The sequence below is a fragment of the Culex pipiens genome, chromosome 2 (genome assembly GCF_016801865.2).
Source record: "Culex pipiens pallens isolate TS chromosome 2, TS_CPP_V2, whole genome shotgun sequence".
NCBI classification, from domain to species: domain Eukaryota; kingdom Metazoa; phylum Arthropoda; class Insecta; order Diptera; family Culicidae; genus Culex; species Culex pipiens.
In genome coordinates, this window is record NC_068938.1 from 62,657,991 (window position 1) to 62,681,068 (window position 23,078).

The window sequence follows — 23,078 nt, forward strand, 5'->3', positions numbered from 1 at the left end:
TTGAAACAATAAATCTCCAACAAGGTCATACATCAACATTTGACCACTCCTTGTTCACCAAGCTGTGGTGGCCTAGGCAGTTAAGTCGTTGAGTTAGTATGTCAAAGGTCTCTGGTTCGATTCCCGTAGTCGACATTTTTATTTATTTTTTTGTTTTGACGGATGAACTTTTTTTGCAAATGAACCTCGAGAGAATAATTTTCTCGTCCATCTCAAGCTGTGTTCTCTGTGTCCGTATAAGGTACCACTATTCTATCGTCTCGAGGCCATTATTCTCTTTTTTGAGAAAAAAAAAACTAATTAGAAAAAACGTGAAAAAAATACCAAAAAACTTATTTGAACATGGAAAATATTCTTAGAAAAACGACAAATTTGATGATAGTTTTATTTTTTGACATTGAAAATCTGACGCATATTTGCTTAGTTATCGTTATTTAAAACATCGACACTATTTTTGTGTTCTATAAAAAAAAATCATTTTTCCTGTAAGCATATTTTTTACAAAATCAACCGATTTAGTAATTTTTATTTTATTTTTATATTTTCTTTTTTTGTTGATTTTAAATTTGTTAGTGATGATAAGGTCTATGTTATAGAACACGGAAAAAAATCGGCTTTTTATAAATTAGCTTAAATTTTTACAAAATTGAAATTTCTCAAAATATGTTATTATTTACGTTTTTGTTAACAATAGAAAATTCCGTTGACATTTTTTTTGACTTCAATTTTTAATGTTAAATCAAATTTGCAACTGATTTTTAATAAGGCGACCGGTTTTAATAAGGTGACCGGTTTTTAAAATATAGTCACTTCAAGTTTAATTTAAAATAAAAATTTCAGTTATTTTTATTTGTAAAAGGTGTCCATGATTGTCCCTGATTTTTTTTCGAAAGGTTGAGAAAATTTCCAATAAAATTGCCTAAGAGACATTAAAGATTGGAGCTCTAGTTGTTAAAATACAGCGAATAAAAGTAAAAGAAACAAGAAAATTTAAGTTTTTAAGACTTTCAGAAACTAATCGTCCTACACAGTAAAAAAAAGTTGAATTTTGGAATATTGAAAATTTGGTAGGTTGAATATTACCTCTTTTTTAAGTAATATTACATAAAAAATGTGTAAAAATGAGAACCTGATGAATATTCATCAAAAACTGATGAAAATTCATCATTTTCTGGGGTAAAATTAATCATTAATTTTGACACAAAATCTGTCACCATTTCCTGATGAATATTACCATCATTTTTTTTTTCTGTGTATTTTAAATGCTAAAAAATGAAACATTTGAGAAGTTTTCTGATCTTTTCGAACACATGTCAATTAAATTTTTGAGTCAAAACTAATTGCCTTTTTAGCGATATTTAATATTGTTTTTGTGAGAAGTCAAATGAAAAAAAAAAACAGGTAATTTTTTTATAGTGTAAGTATTAATAAAAATCAAAATTTACTCGACGTTTCCCTGAGTTATCCAGGGACATTCCAATGTTTTGGATACCCAGAAAAAAAGGTTAAAGTTTGGAATGTTGAAAATTTGGTAGGTTGAATATTACCTCTTTTTTTGAGTAATATTACATAAAAAATATGTAAAAATGTAAACCTGATGAATATTCATCAAAAACTGATGAAAATTCATCGTTTTCAGAAGTAAAATTTATCATTTTTTTCACTTTTTCAATTTTCTACGTGTTTTTAATATTGTCTTCTATAGAACGATACGATTGCAGGGTGACCACTCATTTCCTGACCCAAATTATAGGCATTTCTTATCTAAAAAATGATTTCAAACAAAAAATTCTTTATAAGAAAAGTACATATCAACCATGAAAAAAAACAAATGAATTTAAAAAATGATAACTGAATTTAAAATTTCATTCCTAATTTTGTTATATTTTAAATCACGGATAAAAAAATACTTCAAATTACAGAATTAATTTTGTTAAACAATTTAAAATATTAACAAAAAAAAAACTCAAGTTGGAATCTTTTTTCAAATGTTCATTTAATGCGAAAAAATGAAACAAAATCATAACTTTATGCTGGCCATCACTAAAATTAGGCTCTATTTTTGTATTAGTTTTTTATTAAGTTTATTTATTGCTTGATAAACAAAAATTAATGAAGATTATTTGATTCATAAAACAATACTGTGAGAATCTGTGTCAAAGCATCCGATATTTATTAAGATTATTAATGTCTTTAATAGCCTTTTCATTCTCAAATATATTAAAATAGTGAAAAGAACCTTCAATTTTAAGTAATTTTCTAAGCCAGAATTGAGTAAATTTAATTTGAAAATTGTACAAAATATTATAAAATTACAAATTATCCAAGAGTTAAAGAATTATCTTCAAACAAAAATACTTGGAATTCCCGACTTTTTGAAAAAAAATCGCGTATTCCCGACTTTTCCCGAATTTGCTGGTCTTTTTGAAACATTAAATTTCAAAGATAGCCAGAAATGATCACTTTTAAAAAATCGAAATTGTGCAAAAGCTTTAGTTACATTTGGGAAAAACTGAACATACCTATCTAAAAACGGAAACACCTTGTCAGGCAAATTTACATCAAACAAGTTTTTCCAAAAAAGAATATAACTTGGACAAAAACAATTTCATCAGCTTGTACAATAGCTTCAATTATGGAATTTTTTGTGACCTACAAATTATCAAAAAAAAAGGTAACTCCAAAAAAATATGTGCATCTTTATCAAGGTCTTATTATTCTTCAGATTTTTCTCTGAAAAAAGCATATTTTTTTTATCCAGCTTTGCCTTGGATTTTTTAGCAATATACTATTTCTTTAAATTTTGAATTAAAATTGTCAATTTTAATGATTTTTTGTTAAATTAAAAATAATAGCACTCTTTAAGGATTGAAGAAATTTAAATATAGCAAATCATATTTTTAATGGTAAACATCGAGCCCAGGCTAAAAACATTGTTACCATTTCATAAGTTTGCCTTTAAAATTTAATGTTTTTATTAAATTTGTTTCCAATTTCCAGTCAGAAGTGCCATCAAAGAGTCAGATAAAAAACATACAAGAAAACAAATCAAACCACTCACCTCAAACGCATGCGACGCCTTGCACTGCAGCACCGCCGGCCTGTTCTTGATCACGTACGTACTCTGCGGCTCCACCAGAAACACCGGCAACGAACTCGTCGTATCACTTCCCTCGCCAAAGCTATCAATCTGATCGATGGCGTCCCCCCCGTCCAACCCATCGGTATAATCGTCCAACCCAACACCACCCCCTCCAACTCCCGGCACAACCGCGGCACCGTCCTTATCGCGACTGTCATTCTCGTCCGGATGTCCCAGCTCGTCCTCGTCGTAATCGTAGTCGTAGTCCGTTCCGTGACCTAACACGTGGCCGCCCGGTTTCGCAACCGAGGAGGCACCTCCAAGACCCGGAAGAAGCGCCGCGGAGTCGTTTTGCTTCTTGGCAAACACCACATCGTCCTCGTCCCCAAACTTGGTCGGCAGGCCGTGCGAGTCCGAGATGTACCCAAAGTCGTCATCCCGGTGGCTGCCGTTTTTCCGACGGTCCCGGTTCACTTTGGACCCAGTTACGGCCGACGCGACCGTCAGCAAGATTACAAGCAATTGAACCAGTGTCGTCTTGTTTAGGCCCATGTTTACTGCGCCGATTTCGTTCTTCTGGAAAAAGGGTTCCTTTCAACAAAGAACCACTTCTCACTGCGGTGGAGGCGCAGTTCTACATCGGAACCTCCTACTCCGAGAGATTCACGACTTCCGGAAGGATACCGAGAACAGCACAATACACGGCGGCGACGGAGAGTTATGTGTGCTACGTGTTCTTCCCTGCTTGCCGTAGCACACACACGCGGTTCAGAGAGTACACAATGGATTGCAGGAGAAACCGCGCGCGTAATCGCCTGTGTGGATGGTGGTTCCCCGAGGGGGTTGCTTCCGGTGGGATGGAGAGCTTCGGTTCGGTTCTCGCTCCTGTGGATGATAGAATAATGGAAATGCAATCAATACGTGTGTGGATGGGGGGTGTGTGGAGAAGGAAAAGGAAGCGGTTTTACGTTGTACAATGTGGGTGTGTTTACTTATTGTTTTAACGCGGTTTAGCGAATAAAGATAATTTGTACGATGCAGCTTAACGGCTTAATTTTGCAACATGCAATGGAAAGATAAATGCAAATACGAGAGTTCAAGTAGTATAAATTTTATCAATATTTACTAGGTTAAATGTGGCTTTTTCGACTGTGTTTATTAATTTGAGATGGATTTTCGGCTTGCAGTCGTTGAAAGTAGCTCAAACACTTATTTGTGTACTTTATCCAACGTTTCGATTTTTATTAAATCATCTTCAGGGAAACTAAAAATTTGGTTTTTGGTTTTTCCGTTAATTTTTGTGTGTTTTTGTGTGTTTGTATGTGTACTTACTCGTACGTAGGTGTTCGGTTGTCTTGGTTCAGTTTTGTAAAATTTGTAAAATGTCGGTTTTGTGGCGTCGAGAAAACTATAAAAATTGAATGTTTGTTCATTGGTCGATATTTTTGATCGGGAGTGTATGGATTTGTGTTGTGGAGACTTACTGCATTGGTTTGGTAATGCTTTTGGGGATTCTCTTTTTCGCCAACGACCAAAAAACAGTTAGAAACGACATCTAGGCGAAAAAGAGAATCCCCAAAAGCATTACCAAACCAATGCAGTAAGTCTCCACAACACAAATCCATACACTCCCGATCAAAAATATCGACCAATGAACAAACATTCAATTTTTATAGTTTTCTCGACGCCACAAAACCGACATTTTACAAATTTTACAAAACTGAACCAAGACAACCGAACACCTACGTACGAGTAAGTACACATACAAACACACAAAAACACACAAAAATTAACGGAAAAACCAAAACCAAATTTTTAGTTTCCCTGAAGATGATTTAATAAAAATCGAAACGTTGGATAAAGTACACAAATAAGTGTTTGAGCTACTTTCAACGACTGCAAGCCGAAAATCCATCTCAAATTTACTAGGTTATTTACATTGTCTTTAGTGGCATTTTTCTGGCCTCAATATTACGAATTTAAGATTTTCTTTCTATGCTTTGCTATATTTAAACTCTTGTTTCATAGCAAAAAGTGATCAGGGAATTGGAAACTGGAGAAATCTGAAGGAAAGAAAGTTTCTCACAGTCTTTTATTTACTTTCTAGAACACAATCAACTCTCTAATGCCCAATTTTTGTGTACTTTTTCACTCTTCCAGTTTTGTTCTACGATTCTGATAGTATTTGGTTTCCAACCCAAAACATTTCTAAAATATTAAGAGTTCGCCTGGCTCTTGTTTTTAATGTTCATAAAGCCATTGCCAGCGATGGAAGAATCATCATCAAAAGAAAATCTTTGAACGTTCATCAAGAGAAAAAATCCGAAGGGAACATGGCTCTCCTCTCTCGCGCACGAAAGATCGGTAAAAGGAATCTAAAAAAATCATCATCTTGATTATTCGGCGGAACATCTTTTTCACTACTACACTTGCAAGTGTAACGTCACACGTCGAAAAATGTCCTATCACTTTTTGTAGATGGACAATGTGTGTAAACAGAGCGAAATAGATAATTTTAAGTGGTGCTGACAAAAAAAAAATCACAAAAAATCAGCAACAGATTGATTTTTTTGGAGAAGTGATTTTCTTTAGCGTGATTCGCCTCCTCTTTCTTTCGCGGGTGAAGAAAGTTCGCAAGCGAAAATGATTTTGATTCAGATTTTGAATACCAAAATATTAAAATAAAAACCACAAATATCACCAAAAAGAAACACATCCTAAACAACATCTTTCCCAGTGTGTCATTAAAATTAAATCAACTTTTAGTGTAGTGAAATTTAAGAAAAATACATTTACTGCATTGTTTGAATCTTTTTTTGCAGTTATTATAATCTACACAAATTGTTGATCAGTTAACCCTCTAGTGCTTAAAATTTGTTTAGATTTTTTTTTCACTTGTTTAGGAGGTTATTTTGAGCTTCGCTTGCTTTATGTTTTTCATGCTCCATTTTAGTATTTTCATTTGCATTCATTTTGTTTAGTAAATTTATGTTTTTGATTTATTTGGCTTGTTCCATCTCCTATAATTTCCTTTTGCCTATCTAGTTTTTGTCATGTTTTTAGTCACTTCTGAATTTTAATTTTTTTTTTGCTTTTTTTCACATTTTCTGCATTAGAATGGCACCATTATCATTTAAATTGTCAAAAAATATAGGAAATGTTAGCGAAAAACACAGCCATAATTGACTCCAGAAAAAAATATTTTTTTTTAAATATTGCTTTTTAATGATCAAAAATTGATTGAAAATTTGTTTTTTTTAAGATATAAATTTAAATAAGGCACAGATAGCTGTTGTTTTGCCATCATATAATTAAAAAAATATTATGAGGTTTATGAAAAATATTGTTTAACTTTCTTATTGGGTCACATTTTTTTTGATTAATTGAAAAAAATGGCAATGGTCTCTATTTTCTAAATGATGAATATTGTATAACTCTCAAAAAAAAAAATCTTACAATATTTCTGAAGCAACATTTGCAAAGGGCGCATAAGCATTTTGACACCTGGAACTATTTTGCAAATTCTAGAAACACAGCTAACTATAAAATGCTTTTCCGCCCTTTTGAAATGTTGTTTCAAATTTCATCCCTGAAATGAAAAATATAATTCTGAAAAAATAAATCATATTTTTTTTTGGCAGCCTTGTCTACTTACGCGTATATATTTTTTAAATTATTTTTTTAAATAGGTTTGAACAGAAAAAACGAAGAAATGTTATTAATGAATCGAAACAAAAAAAATTAGAACAAAAATAAAATCTCAGTAATACGTTGATTTCCAAAGCATAAAAATAACTTAAAAAAAAAAACAAATTGAAGGCAATGCCATATATTTTTGGAGGATGATGTCTTTATGTTTTATACAATTTCCGGCATTGTTCTGTGAAAAGCTTTTGTTTGACTGACCAACTATGTCGGAGAGCTAAGGTACCCCAATGAAATCTGGAATATCTCCGGTAAAATTTGACCTGTTTTCTCCTTCTGAAAATTAAAAAAAAAAAACGTTACTAAATCCACCTTAAGGTGGTTGGTGCCTTCCTCGCATTCATGTTGTATTTTTGTTCATTTATTTTTTATAATTATTGATTTTACCTGAACAGCAATTTTCAATTCTTTTTTTTACCAACTCTCCAAAATAAAGGAGAGTGAGTTATATATTTCAGTAAAAAGTTCGTGTAAATCTTTGTCGAGACAAAATGATGCAGCAACATAATTAATACAGATTTTTTTCCAGAAGAGACGCAGACACTGCTTAAGCAATGTGGCAACCGGGCGATACGCATGCAAGGGGGTGTGGCTGCCAATCCCCCGCGTGGTCAGACCAAAATCCCTACGCATGCTGCGCGACTCTCGCGCGTAAGCAAAAAGACCCGGCCTTTGAGGTTATGCAAAAATCACCCTTTTTTGTAGCTACAAAAAAAACCTTTTTTTTGGCATAACTTTAAAAGTACTTCACTAAACAGAATAAAATTTAATAGGATCTTAGGGGACCCCAAAACGAACAGAATAAGGCGGATCCGGCCAAAATCGGTTCAGCCAGTTCTGAGATAATCGTGTGGAAAAAAAATCATGTCTACACACATCCCCACAGACATTTGTTCAGAATTTGATTCTAAGTCGATAGGTATACGTGAAGGTATATCTAGGAGTCGTATTTAAGAAGTTCATTTTTCGAGTGATTTTATAGCCTTGCCTCAGTGAGATGAGGAAGGCAAAAACTAGACGAATCTGGATCTTTTGCAACAAGAAACGTACCTCTTGGTTAATTCAGTCAAAAATTAGAAGATTTTTAAAGAAACACAGTCACTGTCGTTAACAGGAGAGAAGTGGGGCACTGGTATGGGCAATATTTAGAATACTGTATTTGTGATAACCCAAGAACAAATCTGGATTTTTTTAAATTTCCCGTTTTTGAAACCGTTTTGAGTCAGAGGTATTAAAAAACACCCAAAAAGCAAAAAAATAAAAAATAAATGGTTTATTGGACCCTTAAAAAAACTCCAGAAATCAAGAGTGAATTTCTGGAGAAGGAAGAGGGGGGGGGGGGACGTGCCCCCAGGCCTCTCCCTGGTATCACAAGTGATTTAAGTTTATGTTAATAAACTCTTCTTACAAACAAACAATTTTTTTCACGGACAACTAAACTCTTTTGTTTATTCTCGATGAAGGGAATTTTGAAGATAAGCAAAATCATTCAACACTGCCAACATTCAGCTAATACATCAAATTTACAGTTCTGAATTTCAAAATTTTCATTATGGTGTAATTTAATTATCATCATAAGCTCTGCTACAGAGCTGATTAATGCTATTACTGAATCAAAATTATAAACCCCTTATCAAAACTGAAAAATCTAGCCCAGACATCGAAATCCGATACATCCTGCAACCCAATCCCGGGTTCATCAATTCACCCATCACTTCCAGCCAGCAGCCAAAGGATCCCGAATCACAAAGACCGTTCTTCAACATAATGAAATTTTCTCCTCACACACACATCGCTTATGACATCGCTCCAACATCAGGAACCACCTTCATCATGCAGCGATCCCTCACCCTCATATCTTCACACCATGTATTGTGTAATAACCTCAACCGAAGAAGCCCGATTCTACCAGCTGTTGAACATCGCGTTCGTACCTTCCCAGCGGGCCCACACACACCACTGCACACATTGTACAACAAACAACAACCTGAAGCGAAGCCGCGTTGTGACGATCCTTACCCGAAATAACAAAAAAAAAAAGAACTGTTGCAGCGTAGACGTCCTTGTTCACCTTCAATACTCTTCCTTCTTCTAGCTCACACAAAATTCTCCCTCCAGCTCACCCGGATGGTGCGGTATCCAGTGGTGTTTTCTAATTAAGATTTTTTCAATAAATTTTTAATTACACTCGCTTTTCTTTGCTCTTTCACTTTAGCGTGACACACACACACATCGACACGTGTGCCAGAGTGACTTTTCACCTGTGTGTCGTCGGTGTTTGCTTCTTCTTCTTTGTTCAACGTCGAGCGGGAACAATTTGATGAAATTGAGGTGGAAAAAAGCTTTCCCGGCTGGAAAAATTGGCCCCAGGACGACGAGGACGTCCTGAACCTGGTCGGGCTTCACGTAACAAACTATTCATCCGTGGAACACACACCCACCGACTTCCGGCGTGGCGCTCAACAAAAGGGACCACTTTTACTGCACTTTTCCGGATTTTTTTTCTCGGTTACTACCGCTTTTCCAACCGGATTTGCACGCTTACTCACTCACGGTGGCTCACATGGTGTACCAAAACACACACACTCACTGACTGCTTTATTCCCTCCGTGTGTGTGTGCACACGGGATTTATTTATTATTTTCTTTTTTTCCCTCCGTGCCAATCGCAGCAAAAACTTGCGAGGATTTTCACTTCACATTGGGCGCATTTCGCTCTCACTTTTCTGCAAATTGAAACCCCCCGCTCTTAGTAAATTTTCCACCCACCCCCTCACTCACACCACTTTCCCCACTCAACAGAGCCTTGTTCTTCCTCGACAGGACACTGAATCGCGGCGTCACGCGACGACGACAACAACGGCGGCGACGACACGTCGTAGCATGCTCACGTAGCAAGCTGTGAAACTCACACGAACCTTACGAAACCCGACCGGCTGCGGTGCATTCGTGCCGAAGACTGGCGAGAGCGGTTCGGCCGAAGCGCGGCAGAGGCACGGAGAGCGCGCGAAAACGAGCGAACGAACGGGGAGAGCGAATGAGAATGTGATGAGAGACGGAGAGAGCGCGCGGAAAGTGCCGGTTTTATGCTTGTTTTGTGTGCTATTGTTGTTGTTGTTGCACAATCAAGAAGAAGAGAAGAGAAATCGGTGCTGCTGGATTGTGGAGGTCGTCGGAGTCGTCGGTGCTCGTGTTCTATTCTGTACCGAGCTTTATTGGATCCAGGTGATACACTGCCACACAGCACAGGCCCTCCTGCAATTGGAAAATTAAATTAACTATTGTTAGATATCTCACTCACAGGTGAAGAACATGGCGTTCATGTTTTATGCTGTGGCGTGCTTGATTGGGTAGCAAATTGAAGGTGGGATAGGGTAGAATGGGAAAAACTAGATAAGAGAAAGTAAAATTTGATAAAGAAATATATTACAAAAATAAGCTTTTTTTCTTATCTAATCTTAGTCTTAGAATTAGATTACGCCCCAAGGTCTTTTATTGTTATTATTATTAATTGCAGTACATCCGAGAACACCCGAAAATTCATTGCACTAATTAAAACGGCCAGCTCCACTTCGTTGTGCTTACCGCAGACAGAATCTACAGGGGAAGAAGGATGCGTGGACATACCGTACCAAACGCTTCGATTTTTGGTTAAATTTTGCTTTGTGGATGATGTTGTAATGAACTAGCCTTCTTTTTGATGTGATTTGCGGATGATAAAACATCCCTGAAAAAATATTATCGAAATGTTTGAATAAAAATCGAAAAAAGAGCATTAAGATATTAAACATCTGGAAGAAAAAACAAGTTGAGCAGCAGTTCTTGTAACAAGGGTTGTCAATTTTGAAAAATTAACCTCGCGATCCTTCTTGACAGAAAAGGTCCTTCTTGACAGAAAAGGTCCTACTTGACAGCTCGTTCCAAGGGGACCATAGTTGATCCATCGAAAAAATGTTGTCTTGCCAATTTTTTTTTTGCATTAAAATGAAAGAAGTGATCAGAAATGGTTTTTGATCGTGTTTTTTACCGTTGTAGATAAAAATTTACATAGGGCTTTAGTACCCAATTATGCGTGGGGAAGCGGATGAAGTTTTTGAAAAATGTCCTGGTTTTCAAAAAAAAAACTTGTTTGGTCCAGAAATATAGATTTGGTTGCGATAGTAGTGGTACCACAGACTCTGTGATGATTGATTTTAATTTAAACTAATAATTTAGAAATTAACTATAGAGCAATTGGGTACTAAAGCCCTATGGACCTTTTCTGTCAAGAAGGGCCACGAGGTTAATTTTTCAAAATTGATTTAAAAATCCATTTTAAACTCTTTGTTGTCGTACAAAATGTCATTGTTCTCAGAAAAATAAGCTATATCGCTTTAAACAATAGTATCAGCAATCTAAGCTTCATTTTAGGACCCAATTCCCCTGATTTCAATTATTCGATTTTTTTTTGTATTTTTCAATCCCGCTGAAACTTTTATGGTGCTTTCGGTATGCCCAAAGAAGCCATTTTGCATCATTAGTTAGTCCATATAATTTTCGATACAAATTTGGCAGCTGTCCATACAAAAATGATGTATGAAAATTGAAAAATCTGTATCTTTTGGTGTCTTCGGCAAAGTTGTAGATATGGATAAGGACTACGCTGAAAAAATATGATACACGGTAAAAAAATGGGTGATTTTTTATTTAACTTTTTGTCACAAAAACTTGATTTGCAAAAAAACACTATTTTAATTTTTTTATATATGTTTTAGAGGATAGCAAATGCCAACTTTTCAGAAATTTCCAGGTTGTGCAAAAGATTTTTGACCAAGTTATGAATTTTTGAATCAATACTGATTTTTTTCAAAAAATCAAAATATTCGTCGCACAAATTTTTGAACATGATTTTTCGATGAAAATCAAATTTGCAATCAAAAAGTATTTCAGTGCATGCAAATGTTTGCCTACTTTTGAAAACATGTTTTTAAAAAGCTGAGAAACTCTCTATATTTTGCTTTCTAGAACTTTGTCAATACGACCCTTAGTTGTTGAGATATTGCCATGCAAATGTTTAAAAACAGTAAAATTGATGTTTTCTAAGTCTCACCCAAACAACCCACAATTTTCTAACGTCGATATCTCAGCAACTAATGGTCCGATTTACAATGTTAAAAGATGAATCATTCGTGAAATTTTCCAATCTATTCGAAAACAATATTTTCAAAAAAAATTAAATCAAGACTAACATTTCAAAAGGGCATAATATTAAATGTTTTAAGAAATAAAAAAAATAAAAATAGTGTTTTTTTGCAAATCATGTTTTAGTGACAAAAAATTACATAAAAAATCACCAATTTTTTTTTACCGTGCATCATTTTTTCAGCGTAGTCCTCATCAATACCTACAACTTTGCCGAAGACACCAAATCAAATAAAAAATTCCTTCAAAAGATACAGATTTATGAATTTTGTATGGAAAATTATATGGACAAACTAATGATGCAAAATGGCTTCTTTGGGCATACCGAAAGCACCATAAAAGTTTTTTTTTGTGTTAGAGCAACACAATGAATAAAAAAAGAAAAAAAAATTTGAGCCAAATCAAGAGAGATAAAAGCATTATAAAATATGAATTATAAAAAAATCAGAAGAAATATAAAAAAGAAAACAAATAAATCAAAGAAATCAAAAGAAATCTAAACAAAAATCTAAAGCAATCAAAACAAATCAAAAGAAATCAAAAGAAATCAAAAGAAATCAAAAGAAATCAAAAGAAATCAAAAGAAATCAAATGAAATCAAAAAAAATCAAAAGAAATCAAAAGAAATCAAAAGAAATCAAAAGAAATCAAAAGAAATAAAAAAAACCAAAAGAAATCAAAAGAAATCAAAAGAAATCAAAAGAAATCAAAAGAAATCAAAAGAAATCAAAAGAAATCAAAAGAAATCAAAAGAAATCAAAAGAAATCAAAAGAAATCAAAAGAAATCAAAAGAAATCAAAAGAAATCAAATGAAATAAAAAAACGATAGAAATCAAAAGAAGCTGACCATTTCACCCCATCAGCACCGTTTGACCAGGCAGTAAATGTCGCAGTTTAGTTGTCAAATTGAAAAATACAACTTCCCTCCCCACATTCGCCTGAGTCTGCTCTGGCTAACAAAAGCACCTGCAGGGGACAAAAAACAAGAAACCCCCAACAAAAAACTCTCGAATTTCCGTGAAAAGCTTCCACCATACTTTTGACCGGGAGGAAATTGGGAAAACCAACAATCACACTCTTGTGCCGCCCGAGGAGGACACTCTTTCACTTGAGCAGAGTAAAACGAATGTGGTTTTTTCCGGCCCGGATTTTCCTCCAAGCACCAGAATCTGTGCACAGAAGCATAGTGCAATCAAGTTGATCAAATTAGACAATAGTGAACGGTGAGTGTCAGAGTGGCGGAGGAAAAATAGTGTTCTGTTTGAGTGGAAAGTGGAAAATTTGGGGTATAAAGTAAGTGACTTTTATTGATGGGGCCATTTTGGGGTTTTCCTTTATCTGGTTTGGGGTAAGATTTATGAGCTTTGGTGGAAAATGTCCTTTGGATGTTTCGATTAGGTTATGTGAAATGTAATTGGCTTGAATGTTTTCCACAATTGATCAAGGTTTAAAAGTAACATTTTCAGTTATCTTAAGATATTATCTGACTCCTATTAAAGATTACATGCCCTCATCAAGCCCAACACTTTTTTTCGAATGATGAATTAACGTGAGCACTCGTAATTAGAAAATTATTACTATCCATCACAAGCCGATCGACTCATTTGAGGTTTGGCAACCGCCAATCCGGCAACTTTCTTTTGAAACTTTCTTTTGAGCGAAACAAAAAAAGAAGCAAGCAGCTCCGTGAGGCAAACGAATCTCATTCCGCTGACAATCAAATTTGATTAATTTTTCATCCGTCAGTGAAACCATCAATTACAATCGTTTTCGGCCCGTTTGCGGTGGCAGGCTGCGCCGTTTGCCTCTGGCCCTGGGGGCTTTGAAATAGTTGGTAGCAGTTGTTATGTTCGACTAAATTACAATCCCATATGGTGGCAGGGCTCTCTGCCTTTGGCATTGTTTCTGCGGTGGCACTGAGAAAAAAAATGTGGGTTTGAATTAAAATTTGAAATCTGATAAATATAAATAAAACATGAATGATTTTCATGTTTTATTTATATTTATCAAGTTTCAAATTTTAATTCATATTTTCATAAATTTTACTTAGTTAATTTATAAATTTAAAGGAAGGTTTTCTGAAAGATACACCCAACCGGCGGTCGCATGTTTGTGATACATGGCTGCATGAAAGAATATCAGAATCTGCATGAAATCTGTCCTCATGCCTTTTTTGCGATATAGGGGTATGACATTTTTGCCCGTACCGACAATTATCTACATTACCGACGGCTGATTGATTGTATTGCAGAAAAAAAACCTTGACAGAACGAGGATTGAACCATCAATTTCTAGATAGCTGATCCGACACGCTACCACCGCGCCATGGACGCTTGATGAATTGTGAGTGACAGAGCGCGAACAAATTGTTGCTCGGGGACGGGCCAGCATTATATGTGTTGGTGAGAACTGCAGATCGCTGAAATGTTTACACGCGGGCAAAATTGGAAATCGACATTAGAAAAATAATGCAGCATCATTTAGAAGGCAGTCATATGATCTTGACTCACATCAAGACCAATGACAAGACAAACCAAGAAGCCCTTAATGAACTGCATAATAAAATCATAGGCCTGCAGGAAGAAATTAAGAAATCTGCAGAAATCGCAAGTCGAATACTTTCGGCAGTATTAACACAGGCACCGGCAATGGACTTCCCCTTAAACGAAGTCAGAAAAGCATTTGAAGACACCACCTCGGACCAGAATCAAAAACTCGCTGAATCATTCTGCCGTATCCAGGAAATTACGTCATCCCACCGGGATGACATAATTAAAACAATTGCCTCAGCAGAAAAATGCCCCTCGGACATAATTTTAGCAGTCCACGATGAAGTGAGGGCCCTCACTTCATCTATCAATAAACTGCAAGACAATGAAATTGAAGTCCGGCAAAAATCACTGGCAGAAGAATTAAACGAACAAACCGTACTGGAAATCGAATCTGGCTGGCGACTTATCGGCAGCAAAAAAATTTGGAAGCCAGACTGGACCGACTTCGACGCCAGGCAGCGGACTCGCCGTCTTCAGGAAAAGGAAGCCGAAAAAGCACGTCGCCGCAACCGAAAACATCGTCAACAAATTCAGCACCAGCAACAACAACAATCACAACAACATCATCAGCAACGCCGGCAACAGCAACACCTGCAGCAACAACAATCACATCAACATCTTCGTCGGCAACAGCACCAGACCAACTGCAACTCTGACGCAGGCCGAAACCCAAGTACGCCACATTTTAACTTAAAGGACAATCAATTCGACCAGGACAACGCAAGTAGCAGCAACTTTTTCACTCATTCGTCAACCAAATTGTCCGACAAGGAACTTCTAGACCAGGCAAGGGTCGAATTTTCTGGCCAACCTCCAACTACATCGAATTCAAACTTCATCAACTTCCGAAAAGGGGAAACCATCAACCCCTACCGGAAGGAAAAAACGCCAATCGTCCCACCTCTAAACGCCACCACGCCGCAGCCAGCAAAAACGTCATCACAAACTCCTGAAGTAACAGACAGTATGTTCTGTCTGGACCCAATGAAGCCGCCCATAGTACGCCTAACTGAACAGTCTGCAGTCGGCGATGGCCGTTTCCTGCTGGCCAGACTCCGCGAAATTAAAGTCTATGACAATCTCAGACTATACTTGGCGTATCTGAAGGACCAAAAACCGGACGTCTGCATAGACGGACTAACACTAACCAGCATGCATGTCTTTTTTGCATCCAATGGCCTGCCTACTGAACCTGAACATCTTATGAACATCTTCATGGAATACAACTCAACAATTGGAATTTCACCTAAGCAAACCCTCACCGACCTGGAAACCTACAGGAAATATGTAACAACTAGAAGACTTCAATACCTGCAGCATTCGCGCGAAGCCGCCAACAAATTTTACCTGCCGACTACATCGTCGAATTTTTACAAGCATTGACGCCTTCTAACACGGAAGAAGAAATGACACCCTCGCAAGAGGCAGTAAGTACTATTAATAATTTAAGTATGTCTCCAAAAATTTCTTCAACGGAACAACAGAATGCGAATGAAATTCTAATTTATTGTCAGAATTTCAATCGCATGAAAAGCCCAGGCAAAATGAAGGAAATTTCTTTAAACATTCTCTCACATTCTTTCGACATTATTCTTGGAACTGAAACTAACTGGGACGAAAGCGTCCACCCTGAAGAAATTTTTGGAAACAATTATTTTGTATTCCTAGGCAATAGAAATTTAAATCTCAGTCAGAAAAAGTCAGGAGGCGGCGTCCTCTTAGCCATAAATGCCAGACTTAATCCAAAAGAAATTGTAACTGAAAAACATTTTCAATTTGAACAAGTCTGGGCCAAAGCCACTATTGCAGGCCAAGTACACATTTTTGCATCAGTATACTTTCCGCCGGACCATGCAAATAAACAGTCGTATGAACTATTCTTTAAAACAGTAGAAATCATAACATCAAAAATGGAACCGGAAGTAAAACTTCACATTTATGGCGACTTTAATCAAAGCAAAGTCGAATTTATATCTGACCAAGAAAATGAAGCAATTCTTCTCCCAGTCATTGGGGAAAATGAAACTTTGCATTTTCTCTTTGACAATATTGCAAATTATGGACTTTTCCAAATCAATCATGTAAAAAACCAAAGAAATTCATTTTTAGACCTTTTATTCACTAACTGTATTGAAGACTTTCATGTACAAGAATCTGTAACCCCCCTTTGGAAGAATGAAGTCTTCCATACAGCAATTGAATATTCTATTTATGTCCATAAAAACACTTTGCCCATTGACTGGGAATATGAAGAAGTCCTGGAATACAATAAAACAAACTTTGTAGAAGCCAAACGTAAACTACTTGCAATTGACTGGCAAAATTTATTTAATAATGAAGGAAATGTCGACGAATTAGTAGGAAAATTCTATACGGAAATTAACACTATAACATCTGAAACCGTACCTACTAGAAGAAGACGACGTAATAACACAGGCAATAAATACCCAGTGTGGTTCACTCCACAACTAAGAAATTTAAAAAATAGAAAACAAAAAGCCTACAAACTATACAGAATAATTTATAATTTTCAATTTGATAATTTTTTCATTTCAATTTACTATTTGTAGACCCTGAATTCAGAACCATCATTGATAGTCCCAAGAGTGAATGACACCATCTACAACCTTAACTTATAATTGATAAGTACAAATCATCAACAAGAATTTAAAACATTATACAGTGCCATCCCGTTTTTGAGCAGCACCCACAAATTTAACTATTTTAATCTTCCTAAGGGTACAAAGCAACCACAAAGAATTAAAAAAATGTCTAACTTTTGGACCAATCCGGCAAACATCTGATAGTAAAAAAAAAGTCAAACTTATTGAAAACACTACTTTAGAGGATTAATACTAGCTTATGTCAATAGTTTCCGTAGTTTTAAAGCTACTAAAATGTGTGAAACAAATTTCAATTTTCAATTTTTTGTATGTAAATCAGGAGGCAAAAAAAACTGGTAACAATCATAATTTTTAAGGAAAAAAGCTTGTTAAATCTTTTAATAACTTTTCAAAATACATTGTGTAAAGTTTATTTCTGTAGTTAGGCTTAGGAATGGAATTAAGACCACAAATAGGAAAACTACGTAAATTTTAAAGGAAATTTAAATTTTGAAATGAAATTTGTATAAGCCTAATGGATTTCAAATAAAGAAAACCCCGGACCATTCCTTAATGACTTAACTTTTTAAGAAAATTAATATTTTTTGACGAAAAAACAATCTTTGTCACAAATTAAAAAAGGAATCCGCACAACTCATCAAAGTTTTCTGTTTTTTTTTTCTGTGGTTTGTGGATCACAAAGTTTGTTTAAGAAATTTATTTATTTTTTTCTATCTCAAACTATTTAAATCACTATTTATTTTCCATAAACGTAAAGGCATGTTGAAATGTTGTATGTTATAATAATAATTTAAACTTATATTTCAGAAATAAATTTGCTTTCTTGGTATGAAACGATAGTTAAAAAAAAAATTAAACTCGCAGCAAGTCGAATAAAATCAAATTAATTTAAGAAATTTAAGATACTATTTACATTCTATGATTTAAAAATAAACTTTTTAAATTCATTATTCAATCTAATAATTTCTGTTTATTAACAAAAATAAAAAAACTTTTCTTTGTTTTTCGTTATTATTTGAGCAATTTACTCTGAACATTAGAAAAATAGTTATTAAAATATTTTTAGGATAGAGATTCCTTATTCTTGAATAACATGCACTTGTTCCGCAGAATAAATATAACTTAACAAAAAAATGGGTTTGATTTCCAAATTATATTTTATAAGTTTTTGTTTTTGTATGAAGCAAAACAAATCTCTAAAATATAAATTTTCTTAGGAAAAAGTGTTTGTTTATAAATTCATTGATATTTTGCAATTTTTAACTGTAATGATGCATAAAAGTTTGTGATAGTTTTTGCTTAAAATTTATTGAAATGGTTTTTTTTATTTATTGATTTGCCTCTCTCTTCGACCTTGATTCGAGCTGAGCGTCAAAAACTTTAAATAACACTTGCATTTAGTAGCTTTATTGTTTTCTAAACATTTGAATTGATTTTACTTACCACAATATTATGACAATCCTTTATAAATCCCGATTAAAAGTGCTATTTTTTAAAAATTGCTTATCCATTGTTTTAATAATTTCAAAACTGTTGAAAACGGTTATTTGTGACTTTTGAAAATCGGTTTTGAATATTCATATTTTACCAAAAATATATTAATATGTTGTAACCAAAATTACAATTTTATTTAAAACAAAAAAAAATTGTACCTCTAATTAAATTATTTGTATGTCATTCCATGTTATTTAAATAAAACATGTTATTTAAATAAAACAATAAAGAAACGAGTAATATTACAGTAAAATTGATAAAATTAAAAATTATGTTTGAGGAATACGTTTATAGGTGACAGTTAGGTGCATTACATTTTTACCAAATCTTCATGATTTCATTTTGTAGCCTACAATTTTCTCATTTATTTTTTTGGAAAAATATTTTGAAACGCTTATCAAACAGTTGTTATGTTCAAGAATGACTATCATCATATTTTAAATGAATGATTTTAGTACTTATTTTTTAGGAAGTTGCAAATATTTATCATGGTTTATGTCAGCCCCGTCAAAGTAAGTTCGATAAATCAAGGAGCAAAAAAAGATTTGTTACAGAAAACTTTTTTTTGGGAAAATATGAGTCTAATCTACTGAAAAAAAAAAACGAAGTTGACTTTATAGCTGTCGGCCACCATTGCTAGTACCAACCACTAGTGTCTTCCTTTTTAACTACAAGGACTTCGCCGCCCTGGGCTCCTAAGTGTACTAGAGTATGGCACGGAGCGACGGCGCCGAATACCCATATTTACACAAAGAATTTTAGAGCGCCCGCCGCGGGATTCGAACCAGCAACCTCTGGATTGTGAGCCAGTGCGCGGTCCGATTGATCCACACGGGCGGAATCTACTCAAAACAATCTGCAATAAATTTACATTTGTTGATAATCATATTTCAAAGTTTGAACTTGTTTCAAAATAACAGGATTTTTTTTTACAATTTTTCAATGTACAGTACCGGAAAGAAATTGAGAAAAATATTTGTGGCGTGAATGCTAAGAAATTGTTTATTATTATTATTTGATTTTTATTTTTCATTTTATTTTAAAATTGCAAATCTAGAGTTTTTTTTAAAAAAAGGTCCTATAAACTATTATCTTTCATATGTTTTGAATGGGTCCTATTAAAAAAAAACTCTTGAAATCAAGTGAACTGGTTTATAATGCATTTTAAAACAATTTTCAAATTCTAATGTTAAAAAATAAAACCATCCCTTTTATTTAAAAAAGGAATTATTACAGAAAATAATTATGCTTTAAAAATACAAAAAAAATCTCACAGTGCAATAAATTTTCAAAGCCAAAATTCTCACAAAACATTTGCTGCAGTGTTGCCAAATTGAATAAAAAATGTAGAAAAATTTATTTAATATTTTTTTAAATAAGCAACTTCAAATAAACTATTTTTGTTACAGTGTATTTCTACCTTTTTATTATCAAGTGCCAATCCGCGGCAAAAAGGTGAACTTGAAGCGGGGGGTTCGACAGCAAACCGCAAAGCCCTCTAATTTGGTGCACTGCTTTTGATATGAATGGAAACAGAAGGCAGAAGGCGTTTGAACAAAAGCGGTGAAAGGACGCGGTCGCGGTTTTTGAAGGCTTTCAAATTGGTCCGTTAATAGAAGGTTTGAATTACTCGTTCGTTCACTCGCTCGGAGGTATGAATTGAAAATTAGCCCATTTTGTGGTTTTTAAGGGGGGCTTCTTGGCGCTTCTGGCGGTTTTCTGAAGATTGTCACATGGTCACATAAGGTCGTAAAAAGGACAATTTTGAGGACACTTGAAAAATTTACATAAAAACAACCCAATTTTCCGGGAACGTGTGGGAAACCGCAAAATCATACACGCGTTACGGGAAAAAGGCGCCTCAATAAAAGTTTATGACTTTTGAGTCATTTTTCGGTGGGGCATGATGGCTTGAAAGTTTGCAGCACGTGTAATCTCAGTTAAGGAGAGTTTGTCGCAAGCTCAAGTACATACTTTTGTGTGTTCTGTTTCCGCCGGAGAATATAAAAGCAGAACACTTGAAGACTATGAACCTCGAGGGTGGTCCGGATTGAGAAGTTGGCAACACTGCAGCGAGAGGGGGTTGTTCTTCCTGCCATTTGCACAGGGCCATTGTCGTCGTGGTCGATCATTATGTTGTGACACCCTCTAGTTACTTCCGGCAGACGATGGGGGGAGGTGGAAATGGGTTACAAGGGTAATTTATAAATTACGTAACTTTTTAAACCGTAAAAATTGTAAAATTTGTAGAAAAAGTTGTACAAATTTGATAACAACAATGTTTAAAATCTCCCATCTATTATTATTACGTAATTTATGTCAGATCTCCCCTTCCAGCCTCCAGGTCTCCCAGCGACAAGGTCGCGGCCGCCTGGGAACATGTTTACAACGGCAGCAGCTGTGTGCATCACCAGCTTCCTCCCTCAAAACCGGGACGTCAAAAACAAAGAAAACGTCACCGAGAGCTGCTGCTACTGCCACTGATGATGGTGGTTATGGTGAGAGGAGGAGAAATATTATTCATAATTATAGGGTTATTTCGGTTTAAATAACTTTTGCCTGATATGCCCTTCTCCCAGCAGCCACCGACACCACCATCATTTTCCCAGGTTCCAAGCCCCAGCACGACTCTCTCCTTCAGTACTCTTTTTTACGAGCATTGTGACGAAGTCTTTTTTTATTCTTGTGGCGCGTAATTTCAAATTTATGATTCCGGAGTCACATACACACACGCACACAAAATTATAATGTGGAATAAATTTCCAACGTTTGGGTCGCCCCCCGAAGGTAAAGGAGTGACATCTTTAAAATGGGAAGAGTAAAGCTGAAAGGTTGGGTGAGTCAGTCAGGACGGGGACGGAAAGAAATTAATCAAAACACGCCATCGTCATCACCATTCTCATCATCATCGGAAGGCAGTTTTTAATATCGATTCATCGCCGGTTTGTCTGGTTTCGAAACTGATTGAAAAGGCTCGATAACACATTCTTCAACAGTCAAGGCTTTTTCTCCTTCTTCGCTTTTTTCTCGCAGCTTTTAGTGTTGTTGAAGGGTTATGGGAAATTGATGAAGGGATTTAAGGAGATGGATGACAAAGATACAGTGTTGGTTGTATTCTTGAAAACATTTATTGTAATTAAAAGAAAAAGAATAATTCAATCTTTTTTCAAGACTTCAGAGCTTCAGCTTGAAGACATTTGGAATCAAAAAGATTCCAGAAGTCTTGAAATGCATCGAATTTCGAAGAAACTCAAATTCTTTGAGACGCTTTGAATCTTTGAGACACACGAAATTTCCAAGTCGCTTAAAATTCTAAGAGACGCTCAGAATCTGAGACAAGCTCGGAGCCTTTGAGACGCCCAGAAACATAGAGACACTTGGAATCACAAAGACACTTGAAATCTTTGAGACGCTCAGAATCTGTTGAAACACGGAGTCTTGTAGATGCTCAAAATCTTTGAGACGCTCAGATTCTCAAAAAGTTAGGAGCATTTGAAAGCCTCAGAAACTTAGAGACACTCGATTTTTTAGAAGCTCGGAATCTTTGGGACGCTTGAAATCTTAGAGAAGCTCAGAATCTTGCAGACGAGTCTTATGAAGCTCGGAGTCTTGCAAATGCTCAAAATCTTAGAGACGCTCAGAATTCTAGATACGCTAGGAATTTTATAAACTCATAGAATTTTTGAGCCATCTAGAGTCTAAAATACTCTCGAAATCTTAGAGACGCTTACAATATTGGAGCTTCTCGCAATTTTTCAGACTCTCAGAATCTTAAAGAAACTTGTTATTTTGGAGATGTTCGGACTTTAGGAGATGAACAGAATCTTTGAAAAGCTCTGAGTCTTTGAGACGCTTAGAACCTTAGAGACAATCGATTTTTTTAGATGCTCAAAATTTATGAGATACTTGGAATTTTAGAGACGCTTAGATCATATTGAGCTCAGAGTTTTGGAGACGCTCAGAATTTTAGAGACTCTTAGATTTTTTTAGCTTTCCTGAATATAAGACTCCTGAAATCTTAGAGATGCATAAAATACTAGAGACGCTCAGAATCATAGAGAGGCTCGCAATATTAGAGACGCTCGTTATCTTGGAGACGCTCATAGTCTTTCAGAAGCTCGGAGTCCTTGAAGCGCACAGAACCTTAGTGATACTCGGAATCTTTGAGACACCTGAAATCTTAGAGACGCTCAGAATCTTATGAAGCTCAAAATCTTGGAGACGTTCAAAATCTTGAAGACGCTCAGAATATCAGATACCCTTAGATTTTTTGGCTTTTATGAATCTTGGACTCTTGAAATCTTAGAGATGCTTAAAATACTTGAGACGCTTATAATCTTAGAGAGACTCACCAGTTATCATGGAGACGCTCAGAATTTGGAGACGTTCAGAATTGTTGAGACACCCATAATCTTATTTAAGCTCGGAGTCTTCGAAACG

At 35.2% G+C, this 23,078-nt stretch overlaps 1 protein-coding gene across 2 annotated transcripts in view; it reads right to left on the minus strand.

Moving 5' to 3' along the window:
- LOC120419379 (netrin receptor unc-5-like) overlaps positions 1-23,078 on the minus strand; it is a 434,660-nt gene that overhangs the window by 245,132 nt on the left and 166,450 nt on the right. For both annotated transcript variants that reach the window (XM_052708539.1, XM_052708538.1), the window contains exons 2-3: positions 8,807-9,512; positions 3,062-3,967 (exon numbers count right to left, since the gene is read on the minus strand). In XM_052708539.1, the coding sequence (XP_052564499.1) occupies positions 3,062-3,634 (573 nt within the window). In that variant the 5' untranslated portion in view covers positions 3,635-3,967; positions 8,807-9,512. The remainder of the gene's footprint in view (positions 1-3,061; positions 3,968-8,806; positions 9,513-23,078) is intronic.